This window comes from Rhynchophorus ferrugineus, unplaced genomic scaffold (assembly GCF_030347505.1).
Source record: "Rhynchophorus ferrugineus isolate W39M unplaced genomic scaffold, kcgeb_rfMv2 rfM8, whole genome shotgun sequence".
Lineage (NCBI taxonomy): Eukaryota > Metazoa > Arthropoda > Insecta > Coleoptera > Curculionidae > Rhynchophorus > Rhynchophorus ferrugineus.
In genome coordinates, this window is record NW_027472587.1 from 11,518,844 (window position 1) to 11,532,405 (window position 13,562).

Here is a 13,562-nt window from a genome sequence, read left to right on the forward strand (position 1 = left end):
TATTATTATACTGCTACTAAAGAAAAATTAGTATAAATCTATACACACCTTAATCTTTTGTTGATAAATCATCATCGGTTCCAGTCGATATAAATTATATATTACGGTGTTAATTTTTTCTTGTATAGGATTGCACACGTTTACGATATGTAAACTTATGTTGTGGGAGAAAGAAAACAATTTCTAGTGCATTTTTCTGTTCCAGTTCATTTATTGTGTTGCATATTAGTTCTAAGCCTTGGCAACAAGGTTATAAAGTAATATAAAGCGGAAAATTCACCGTTGAGATTACAGTTCATCTATCGTGGGACACTGGGTTAAGCCAGTTACTGGCGATAATGGCATCAAAGGTATGTTCTACTCAGTGAGTCATAACATAATACTCGTGCGTTAATAATACCCTAACACACAATTATATTATATTATATATATATATATATATATATATATATATATATATATATATAATATAATATAATTGTGTGTTAGGGTATTATTAACGCACGAGTATTATGTTATGACTCACTGAGTAGAACATACCTTTGATGCCATTATCGCCAGTAACTGGCTTAACCCAGTGTCCCACGATAGATGAACTGTAATCTCAACGGTGAATTTTCCGCTTTATATTACTTTATAACCTTGTTGCCAAGGCTTAGAACTAATATGCAACACAATAAATGAACTGGAACAGAAAAATGCACTAGAAATTGTTTTCTTTCTCCCACAACATAAGTTTACATATCGTAAACGTGTGCAATCCTATACAAGAAAAAATTAACACCGTAATATATAATTTATATCGACTGGAACCGATGATGATTTATCAACAAAAGATTAAGGTGTGTATAGATTTATACTAATTTTTCTTTAGTAGCAGTATAATAATAGTAATAAACATTATGGATTCGGAGTGTTATTTAATATTTATTACATTTCGTAGTATTTAATTATGTTAAATATTCTATCGAAATGCATGATTTATTCAAAAATGCCTACATATGAATCATATTTGAATAGTTTAAAAAATACAAATAATTCTTATTTATATTGTTATATATTTAACTGAATAACGGAATTATAGAGAATATTTGATCATATTAATTTGAACCGTATATGGTTTAAAACTTTTAATTTATATAAATACTATTTTATATAAATTGAGAGAGGTGGAGAAAGAGTTTGAACTCAAATGTGCATGACTTTGAACAGCAACCTCAATGCAAATAATTCAACACTACGTAACATTAATATAACATAAAAAAATTATATAACATATTTCATCAGTTCATTAGTCATATTTCTACAATACTCTTTCAATTTCCATCAACTTTTTAAATCTTAACTGAATACCTCAATCATGTCACATCATCTCACATTCTCATATCTCACATGCATTTACATATAATTAGGTATTTTTAATAAATTTAAAAGCATATATTAAAAATATTTCCCACCGGCTTGGCGGAGCAGTGGTAAAGGCGATAAGACGGTCCCCTACTGTTGCGATAGCCGCGTTTTTCGAATCCTGCTGGAGCATGGTCGTAAATTTATGTTTGTGATTGTTTAAAATTTGTGATTGTTCTAGGCAACAGTGTAAAATCCGACAAGGAAAATGATCCCGATCACGCGAGTAACCAGGCTGGGCAAGACCGGATGTCTTCTGGGATGATTTCTAAAGTTGGTCACTCGCTAGTCGGTAGGCTTAAGTCTGAGGACCATGGTTCGGAGCTCACGTTAAACTTTAGGTCCAGTCCAGATAAACCCATAGTTCGTAGGAGATTTTAAAAAAACATATTTCCCTTCCCTAGATATTGCTTCATTTTTTACAGTATCTAAGAATCAAGTTACCAGTGATAACTAAAAAAAGCGAGGTCTGATGAATGTAGTGATAAACCGTTCCCATTTGTAAAACTTAAGTAAACGTGCTTTTAAATATTTAACACGATGAAAAAACTACCCTGAAATGATCCCACCAAAGTTGTTCATTATATTAGCATCACTACTTTTTTAGCGTCTCAGTATATGTATGTTCTTTCCAACACATTACACTCACTATAATTCTCAAGAAGAATGTTAAAATTTTATTAGAATATAGTAGGTTTCCTTGTTCTTGTTATGACTCTGAATATATTTACCACAAAACCCACACACTCATATAGGAGAATTATTGATAATTGAAGCTGTTTAATAGATGAATTATTACTATTATTTTGTCCTGATAACACTATCTTTTGGAGAAATAATTTGAAAATTCCATCAAAAATCAAATATATTAAATAGTCAATTATATGTTATGTATGAAAAGACAGAATAAATATTGTATTATGAAAGGCAAGAAGCTACAGCTTTAATACTAAGAAATGCTTTTAGATTATTTTTAGTGTTAAAAATATTAAAAAACACAGAAAATCAATTTAGATAAGATTGAATATGCCAAGCCTACATGAAAATTACAGAAAAACTCATTGAACTTTAAATAATGATAAATATTATATGGTATAATACATTTCCTACATATGTATGTAGAACGAAGTATATATGTATGAAGAACTATATGTATATATATATATATATATATATATATATATATATATATATACATATAGTTCTTCATACATATATACTTCGTTCTACATACATATGTAGGAAATGTATTATACCATATAATATTTATCATTATTTAAAGTTCAATGAGTTTTTCTGTAATTTTCATGTAGGCTTGGCATATTCAATCTTATCTAAATTGATTTTCTGTGTTTTTTAATATTTTTAACACTAAAAATAATCTAAAAGCATTTCTTAGTATTAAAGCTGTAGCTTCTTGCCTTTCATAATACAATATTTATTCTGTCTTTTCATACATAACATATAATTGACTATTTAATATATTTGATTTTTGATGGAATTTTCAAATTATTTCTCCAAAAGATAGTGTTATCAGGACAAAATAATAGTAATAATTCATCTATTAAACAGCTTCAATTATCAATAATTCTCCTATATGAGTGTGTGGGTTTTGTGGTAAATATATTCAGAGTCATAACAAGAACAAGGAAACCTACTATATTCTAATAAAATTTTAACATTCTTCTTGAGAATTATAGTGAGTGTAATGTGTTGGAAAGAACATACATATACTGAGACGCTAAAAAAGTAGTGATGCTAATATAATGAACAACTTTGGTGGGATCATTTCAGGGTAGTTTTTTCATCGTGTTAAATATTTAAAAGCACGTTTACTTAAGTTTTACAAATGGGAACGGTTTATCACTACATTCATCAGACCTCGCTTTTTTTAGTTATCATTGGTAACTTGATTCTTAGATACTGTAAAAAATGAAGCAATATCTAGGGAAGGGAAATATGTTTTTTTAAAATCTCCTACGAACTATGGGTTTATCTGGACTGGACCTAAAGTTTAACGTGAGCTCCGAACCATGGTCCTCAGACTTAAGCCTACCGACTAGCGAGTGACCAACTTTAGAAATCATCCCAGAAGACATCCGGTCTTGCCCAGCCTGGTTACTCGCGTGATCGGGATCATTTTCCTTGTCGGATTTTACACTGTTGCCTAGAACAATCACAAATTTTAAACAATCACAAACATAAATTTACGACCATGCTCCAGCAGGATTCGAAAAACGCGGCTATCGCAACAGTAGGGGACCGTCTTATCGCCTTTACCACTGCTCCGCCAAGCCGGTGGGAAATATTTTTAATATATGCTTTTAAATTTATTAAAAATACCTAATTATATGTAAATGCATGTGAGATATGAGAATGTGAGATGATGTGACATGATTGAGGTATTCAGTTAAGATTTAAAAAGTTGATGGAAATTGAAAGAGTATTGTAGAAATATGACTAATGAACTGATGAAATATGTTATATAATTTTTTTATGTTATATTAATGTTACGTAGTGTTGAATTATTTGCATTGAGGTTGCTGTTCAAAGTCATGCACATTTGAGTTCAAACTCTTTCTCCACCTCTCTCAATTTATATAAAATAGTATTTATATAAATTAAAAGTTTTAAACCATATACGGTTCAAATTAATATGATCAAATATTCTCTATAATTCCGTTATTCAGTTAAATATATAACAATATAAATAAGAATTATTTGTATTTTTTAAACTATTCAAATATGATTCATATGTAGGCATTTTTGAATAAATCATGCATTTCGATAGAATATTTAACATAATTAAATACTACGAAATGTAATAAATATTAAATAACACTCCGAATCCATAATGTTTATTACTATTATTATACTGCTACTAAAGAAAAATTAGTATAAATCTATACACACCTTAATCTTTTGTTGATAAATCATCATCGGTTCCAGTCGATATAAATTATATATTACGGTGTTAATTTTTTCTTGTATAGGATTGCACACGTTTACGATATGTAAACTTATGTTGTGGGAGAAAGAAAACAATTTCTAGTGCATTTTTCTGTTCCAGTTCATTTATTGTGTTGCATATTAGTTCTAAGCCTTGGCAACAAGGTTATAAAGTAATATAAAGCGGAAAATTCACCGTTGAGATTACAGTTCATCTATCGTGGGACACTGGGTTAAGCCAGTTACTGGCGATAATGGCATCAAAGGTATGTTCTACTCAGTGAGTCATAACATAATACTCGTGCGTTAATAATACCCTAACACACAATTATATTATATATACATTAAAATTATATATTATATAGAAAATACAGAACATAACGGAACATGATAACATAATGACATTCTCAAAATATAACAACTTGTTAACTTCAAATCAAAGTATGAAATAGCAAACTTCGGAAATTTTATTCACTGTATAGCTGAGAAACAATTTTCTCAAAAATCTGATAGATATCTACTGTAAATCTTGAAATAAGAACCTGAGGGGGAAACAAGAAGAAAAAAATATTTGATGTAGCGAAAGAACAGATAGAAAATACTAAAAAAAGTAATAAAATCATTTCAATTATAAAACGAATGGAGGTAAACCAAACAAAGAACGAAATTGGAAAAACAGCAGGAAACTTTGAAAAACGTCTATCTGAAAAAGTAAAGAAAAACAGATGTACTAAAAAAATAAAGGGTCAATTGAAAAGTCACCAGCCTGACACATAGATGGTGCTACTAGATTTAAATCCATATGTATTTTAGTGAGCCCTAACCCTCAAAAGATGCGTGTATAAATTCGACAGCTATCGGATCATTAGTTTTTTTTAGCATTTTGAGTGAAACAACTTTTGTTATTGTGAAAAAAAGTGGATAAAAAGAAATTTCGCATGTTGATAAAATATTGCTTTTTGAAGGGATAAAATACAGTTGGAGCAAAAGCTTAGCTTGATTCCTGTTCCTGATGCTGTACATCTAATCATTCACCAATATTTGGGTATGAGAAACCTCTGTGCCAAGTGGGTGCCGCGTGAGCTCACTTTGACCAAAAACAACGACGAGTTGATGATTTGGAGCAGTGTTTGAAGATGATAAGGCGTAATAAACACGAGTTTTTGCGTCAATATGTGACAATGTATGAAACATGGCTCCATCATTTCACCACGAAGTCAAGTCGAGAGTTATCCGAGTGGACTGCATACGATGAATCCGCTCTAAAGCGTGGGAAAACACACGACACAAGCAGAAGTTGGATGGCAAGGTGACTACCTTGAAAAAGGAAGGACCATCAGCGGCTAATATATAGCGTTATTGGACCGTTTAAAGGACGATATCGCCGAAAAACAGCCGCATTTGAAGAAAAAGAAAGTGCTGCTTCACCAAGGCAATGTACCGTGTCACAAGTCAGTGAAAACGACGGCAAAAATCCATGAATTAGGCTTCGAATTGCTTCCTCATCCATCGTATTCTCAAGATCTGGCCCCCAGCGACTATTTCCTGTTCTCCGATCTCAAAGGAATGCTCGCTGGGAAGAAATTTTCGTTGAATGAAGAGGTGATCGCCGAAACTCAGGCCTATTTTGAAGCAAAGGATAAATCGTACTACTCTTGAAGGGAATTATGTTGAATAAAAAAAAACTAATTTTGGCAAAAATATGTGTTTTCCTATGGTAGGCCGGGGACTTTTCAATTGACCTGTTAGATTATTATAATATAATATAAGCCTTTAATCTTATGTATCTGACTATAATATTGGATCTTGATAATTTAGTGGTTCATATACAAAAAAAGAAATTAAAACTAATATACTCATAACTTTTTTAGTTTCTTCTTCTGTTTTACTTCGTGATATATGCCGTCAGTTCAGAGCTTCCAACGGTGAAGGTTCTGCAAGGCCCTGGAAGTCAGACAAGTCTCTATGGACCGGACGGTAGTTCCTTGAAATCTAGTGCACCTGGTGGAACTGTCATTGCTGATCCTGATGCTCCTGTAGGGGTTGCAGTTCCAGGTAATATTTCAAATTTTTTTGTGCGTTTTATTAATATAATTATAACATCTCATAGGTCCAGCGATTTCACCGTCATCTCCAGAAATTGTTATCGGAGATTATTTAGTAGGTAGAATAGTCACCAGCTACTCTTTACCTGGAGCTGCCATTGTCCCTGCGGTGTTTCCAAAGGTAGCAACAGCTCCATTGATTCCTGCAGCAGATACCAGATTAGTTTCTTTGTTACCTCGGGCAGATGGTGGATTGGAAGGACAATATATTCCTGATGCTTCCGAAGCTCTCTACGATGATGGTTCTTATAAAGAAGACTTTCACTAAAATAATTTATTATATGCAATGTATTTAGTAATTTATATGGATAATAATATATCTTCAGTGTGAATTAATTTAACATAGCATAATCTTCAACAACAGCTAAAAATACAGGAATATTTTAAATAAAACAATTGTGTATATATAGATAATATATATTTAATTGTGAATGAATATTATAAAATGAACATCATATATGTAGAAAGGATTGTCATTATACAATTGAAAATGATGTCACTGTGCGTGATAAGCTAAAGTCAATACAAATACAGAAGTGCAATGAAATAGAAAGACAAAAAATAAAAACAAATAGAAAAGAAAATAATTATAAACCTTTGTAAGATTGGGCAAATCATACTCAATATTAAACCACTGTAATGGTTAGTTGGAAGATACTTGCAAAGATCCAATCCATATCTTTGATATTACCTATTGATTATTTATTTATATGGGGTTACACCAAGTTATCTGCTTACTAGTATTCCAACGTTGTTAAGACAAAGTTCTAGGATTGAATTAATAATGCTTATTGCTACGTAATCATCGAAGAACTACCCAGTAATCTCTGTCCGATCCAGTCCGAGAAATGCAATTTATGTTTTTTAGCTTTATGGGTACTTCCATTAGGTAAAACATTATTTATACATGTTGAGATAATAGAGGGTACAAATGTCATGTTAGGTGTTATTTATGACAGATTTATTTATGACAACGAAAATACTCTAAACACGTATCATTCGTGGAAAAGGTGAATCTCAGTGTATGTATGGACTTACAGATTTATCGGGGTAAGGAATGAGGCCTTTTCTTCGCTACAAATAATTACTAATAAGGTTTCGAGAAGAAAAGTTAAGCCAGCGTTCTTTCTCAGTACAAGATACCCAAGGGAGGAGGGAAATGGGCATAAAATAATTAAAATTTTACCTTCTTCACGAACCTTCAAGAACATTTAACTATTTGGTCAAGGCAGCGAAAGTTGGTGCGATTTGATAGTTAAAGATCGTCACTATCTATTTATAACCGTCTAATCTTTCTAATTAAGGTTTTACTGTATTTCAATAAAGTTTTTTTAATTTTGTCACTTTTTCTCTTATAATTTGGAAGGAAAAAAACGCACAACCGTGCAAACCAAACCATTTAAGAATTTCAGCAACTAGGGATGTCAGAAAATCGCCAAAATTATTAGTATTTATTATAACTATGAAAACAACGAAATCCAACAATAATTGTGGATAAGACAATAAAAATGGCAAGGAAAAGTTCGGGATATGAAGAGAATAATTTATTGATTGAGAAAATTAGGAAGAACAACAAGATCATATGTGCGATGAAGCACTCAAAGATACAGAAATAACATAATAAACAAAAATGAAAGTAAAAAGACCATGCAAAAAGCGTACATTATCACCGAAAAAGAAGAAGGAAGATGTAATGTATAGAACTAATAAAATACTAATAGTAAAAAAAATAGTAAGAATTAACTAAAAAAACAAACAAAACAAAAGAAAATGGAATTGATGGACTAGGATAATAGGGAAAAAACTTAAAAAATAATAGCACAGTATAGAATGAAGACTGATTTACTCCGAAAGATTTTGAAACATTCCTTAGAAGTTTCCATATAAGGATATAAGGATGAAAGGTCAGGTGTCAAGCATAAGGTGTTATCATTTATAAATAATTTGTTTTACAATGGATTTTTTTAAAAGCTAGAATATATAATCGATTGAGAATGTGACAAAGAATACGATGAACTTTTAATCTCCTAATGGAAGGCAGGTAGTTCATAATGGCAAAGGTTAAATCCTAGTATGATATATTAGACAATCATTGAACAATCGGTAAGTTTAAATATCCGCCTCAACCTATCGACAATAATAACAACCTGGCCTTCGACAGTTAAATCAGCTGCATGTGCATTTTTTTAAGCAAATTAAACGGGTGACAAGCCACTTGCCTTGTTCTGAAACGACTGGAAAAAAAGCTGTATTCGTATAAATAGTCCGTTAAGTAACAGCGATACGAAGATAAAAAAACTAGATCGCAAACGTGCGTCCTTGGACTCCTCCATGGTGATATTTCATGGGTGTAATATCTCAAGTTATGCGGGTTTGGTGTCTCCCGAGACAAACACACGCAAATTTAGTTAATCCTATTTGATTTCGGTTTATAGTTGCGTTTGTGCGTCGTCGAGTGAGGGGACCGAAATCCTCTTATCGAAAAGGCCGAAACGCTTTGTTTAAGGTGTTATTGCAGAGGGAATTACAAACTTCGCTTCGTGTCTGTTTTATAATGCCGACAGTTTTGCTTTTTTTTATATGTATTCAACAAACAAGTCTTGAATGGAATCTATTCTATCTATAATAGTGTTCACTGGTTAACAGTAACCAGTTTCACTACTATAGTTCCTTTGTTTTCTTGAGTTTTGAATCTCAACTATCTGTCAGGACCATATAGTCTTGTTCGATGTAAGAATGAGGACGTACATAGTTGAAGATTGTCGCCACTAATCATGTATACCCGTCTAATTTTTGTAATTTAAGTTTTATTGTAAATAAAGTCGTTTTATTTTTGCCACTTTTTCTCTTATATTCGGGACGAAAAAACGCGCAACTCTCCAGAAGGATTCGAACGCAAGTCTTGTCAGCGCAAACCAAGCCATTTAAAAATTTCAGCAACTATGGATGTTAGAAAATTGCTAAAATCGTATATTGAAAACAACGACATACAACAATAATTGTGGGTAAGACGATGAAAATGTGTGAGTATTAGAACCGGAGAGAGAGGGAAAGTTCGGGACATGAAGAGAATAATTTATTGATTAAGAGAAAATTAGGAAGAACGACGAGATTTATGAGCAATGAAGCACTCGAAGATGTGGAAATAGCAGAATAAACAATTGATATTGATATGATTGTGGTTTATAATTTCGTTTGTGCGTTGTCCAGTGAAGGGACCCAAATGCTCTTATTGAAAAGGCCGGAACGCTTTGTAGGGTGTTATTGTAGAGGAAATTATAAACATAACATCGTGTCTGCTTTATAAAGCCGATAGTTTCGCTTTTTTATATGTATTCAACAAACAAGTCTTGAATGGAATCTATTCTATCTATAATACTGTTCACTGGTTAACAGTAACCAGTTTCACTACTATAGTTCCTTTGTTTTCTTGAGTTTTGAATCTGAACTATCTGTCAGGACCATATAGTCTTGTTCGATGTAAGAATGAGGACGTACATAGTTGAAGATTGTCGCCACTAATCATGTATACCCGTCTAATTTTTACAGTTTAAGTTTTATTGTAAATAAAGTCGTTTTAATTTTGTCACTTTTTCTCTTATATTCGGGACGAAAAAAACGCGCAACTCTCCAGAAGGATTCGAACGCAAGTCTTGTCAGCGCAAAACAAGCCATTTAAAAATTTCAGCAACTATGGATGTTAGAAAATTGCTAAAATCGTATACGAAAACAACGACATACAACAATAATTGTGGATAAGACGATGAAAATGTGTGAGTATTAGAAACCGGCGAGAGAGGGAAAATTCGGGACACGAAGAGAATAATTTATTGATTAAGAGAAAATTAGGAAGAATAACGAGATTTATGAGCAATGAAGCACTCGAAGATGTGGAAATAGCAGAATAAATAATTGATATTGATATGATTGTGGTTTATAATTTCGTTTGTGCATTGTCCAGTGAAGGGACCCAAATGCTCTTATTGAAAAGGCCGGAACGCTTTGTAAGGTGTTATTGTAGAGGAAATTATAAACATAACATCGTGTCTGCTTTATAAAGCCGATAGTTTCGCTTTTTTATATGTATTCAACAAACAAGTCTTGAATCGAATCTGTTCTATCTATAATAGTGTTCACTGGTTAACAGTAACCAGTTTCACTACTATAGTTCCTTTGTTTTCTTGAGTTTTGAATCTGAACTATCTGTCAGGACCATATAGTCTTGTTCGATGTAAGAATGAGGACGTACATAGTTGAAGATTGTCGCCACTAATCATGTATACCCGTCTAATTTTTGTAATTTAAGTTTTATTGTAAATAAAGTCGTTTTATTTTTGCCACTTTTTTTCTTATATTCGGGACGAAAAAAACGCGCAACTCTCCAGAAGGATTCGAACGCAAGTCTTGTCAGCGCAAACCAAGCCATTTAAAAATTTCAGCAACTATGGATGTTAGAAAATTGCTAAAATCGTATACGAAAACAACGACATCCAACAATACTTGTGGATAAGACGATGAAAATGTGTGAGTATTAGAACCGGCGAGAGAGGGAAAATTCGGGACACGAAGAGAATAATTTATTGATTAAGAGAAAATTAGGAAGAACGACGAGATTTATGAGCAATGAAGCACTCGAATATGTGGAAATAGCAGAATAAACAATTGATATTGATATGATTGTGGTTTATAATTTCGTTTGTGCGGTGTCTAGTGAAGGGACACAAATGCTCTTATTGAAAAGGCCGGAACGCTTTGTAAGGTGTTATTGTAGAGGAAATTATAAACATAACATCGTGTCTGCTTTATAAAGCCGATAGTTTCGCTTTTTTATATGTATTCAACAAGCAAGTCTTGAATGGAATGTATTCTATTTATATTAATATTCATTTGTTAGCCAGTTTCTAGTATCTATTAATTAATATAGTTCCTTTGTTTTCTTATATTTTGAATCTCAACTATCTGTCAGTACCATATAGTTTTGTTTAGTGTAGGAATGAAGACGTACTTAGGGAGTCTAGACATGTTAAAAATAGATTTTTTAACAAATCTAGTAAACATTTTTAACAATATGTCCTTAAGAGGATATTTAAAAATATAAATTATTTGCGGAGATATAGCTCTTTTAAATCTAAAATCTCAACTTTAAACATCTCCTCTAAACGTCCTTGTATCTTAACAAGTTAAACTATAACAAAACTCGATTTTTAACTAGTTTTTAAAAACGTGAAAAGGTATAAAATTGGTAAAGAATCTATTGTTTGTTCGAACAGCCTTAATTTGGTGAACTAAATTGTGTTTGACTTTTTTTACTTTGCACGATAGCCGCACAGAATTTTTGGAGTACAGATAGCCAGAAGAGTTACTCTTAAAACTTCTGATATTCTTTGGTATTACCAACAGACCCTCGATCTTGCTGATTATAAGTGGTGGTATAATTCCAAGAAATATTATTTTTTAATTTTTAGCGATATACATCATAAAGAGCCGTATAATGTAACAACAGCAGTTTGTCAACACAACATTTACATATAAATTGGTTTAGTTTGATGTAGTCGGTTAATTTAAAAATGATGAAAACTTATTTTTTGGATTATTTTGGATATTTGTATAGCAAATATTATTAAATACAGGTCAAGGATTATTACAGAATATTCACATATATTATAATAGTAATTTAATATTGGGGTTTTGCAACATAGTTATATAATTGGTTATTGTATATTTTAGAGTCTCCTTTTTACTAACAAGGTTTTATCTAGACTGGACCAACACTTTAACATGGTCCTCGGTCTTAAGCCTACCGACTGGCGAGCGACCAACTTGAAGATGATCGTGGAAGACATCCGGTCTTACCGACCCTGGGTGACGTGACTGGGATCATTTTCCTTGTCGGATTTTGCACTTTTGCCTAAGGACAATCACAACTGTTAAACATTCACAAACATACATTTACGACCATGCCCCAACAGGTTTCGAACCCGCGACTATAGTAACAGCAGGAGGACCGTCCTGTCTTCTTTAACATTACGCCAACCAAGCAGACTATATAATTCCTTAGTTGCTTTTCAAAAAATATAAAAATAGTCCGACAGCTTGTAATTTAATGTTACTAAATATGAGAGACTAAACACCCCTAGCAGATGGAAAATTGTACTAAAGGAATAGTGAAGGATACTGAATAAAAGCAGAGTAAAACCATTTCAATATAGAACCACTAGCAGGAAGGGAGTAATAGAAAAGAGACAACTTAGTTGGCGAAGTCACTTACAACATATGGAAGAGACAACGACTCTAAAAGTCGATAAGCTCAAGAAGCATATATTTACAAAATTTAATGGATACATGATGAATAAAACTGAAGTCGTATGATAATGTATCCCAACGAGATATATCTAAGCGATGAATCTAAAATTCATTTTGATGGTTTTGTTAACCGCTGAAGATTATATTATGTGTAATTGTCGAAAAATAAACTAATCCACAACGTATCACTGGTGTGAATCTTGGTCTGCGCTATCAGTGACTGTTCAGTGTCGAAATTAGATTATATAATGATGTGGACAACAGATTGTTTTAATGAAATAACTCATTTACTGAACCAGAAATACATACTCGAAAATTCATGAAGTATATTGTATTACAGATCCCATGGAAAATATTTTGATAAAAAAGAAATTTGCTAAGCTATCTTTAGTTCAGCTCGAATAAATGCTGGCAAAAAGTTACCTAGCCAGATTCAGAATTCAGAATGATGTGAATGTAATAATTGATTCTAGAGTAATTTTGTTTACAGCAAAATACTTGGGTATGGTAGCTGATATGGAAGTGGGAAGCAAGCAAGGTCAAGTAGAAAGAGCATGATAAAGAGAAACAAGTTGAACTGTGTTTACGATTATTCGAATTATCACTCCATAATTTATTATTAAATAAACACATTTTGAATAATGTTGTCAACACCACATGGTATATTTGCGAAAAAAGTGTGGCACATAAAAACGTCAAAAGACTATAACAGTGGACCAACCCGGCGGTTGAAGAGACAAAAACCCTGTGAATTATAGTATAGTTAAGCTATGTGTGCCGTGTTTGAAACATACGTGG

General features: G+C 32.2%; 2 protein-coding genes across 2 annotated transcripts in view; one reads left to right on the forward strand and one right to left on the reverse strand.

Annotated features, from left to right (window-relative positions):
- nolo (ADAMTS-like no long nerve cord) overlaps window positions 1-13,562 on the reverse strand; it is a 546,982-nt gene that overhangs the window by 117,928 nt on the left and 415,492 nt on the right. The gene's annotated exons all lie outside the window — the stretch shown is intronic.
- LOC143200816 (uncharacterized) lies at window positions 4,470-6,797 on the forward strand. The gene is made up of 3 exons (XM_076411544.1): window positions 4,470-4,622; window positions 6,228-6,411; window positions 6,467-6,797. The coding sequence occupies exons 1-3, from the start codon at window positions 4,611-4,613 to the stop codon at window positions 6,727-6,729; spliced, it is 459 nt and encodes a 152-aa protein (XP_076267659.1). The 5' UTR covers window positions 4,470-4,610; the 3' UTR covers window positions 6,730-6,797.

Excerpts from the sequence above, each read along its gene's own strand:
- LOC143200816 (XM_076411544.1), top strand. Across the intron at positions 6,412-6,466 it reads TGTAGGGGTTGCAGTTCCAG|GTCCAGCGATTTCACCGTCA; the intron begins GTAATATTTCAA and ends AACATCTCATAG.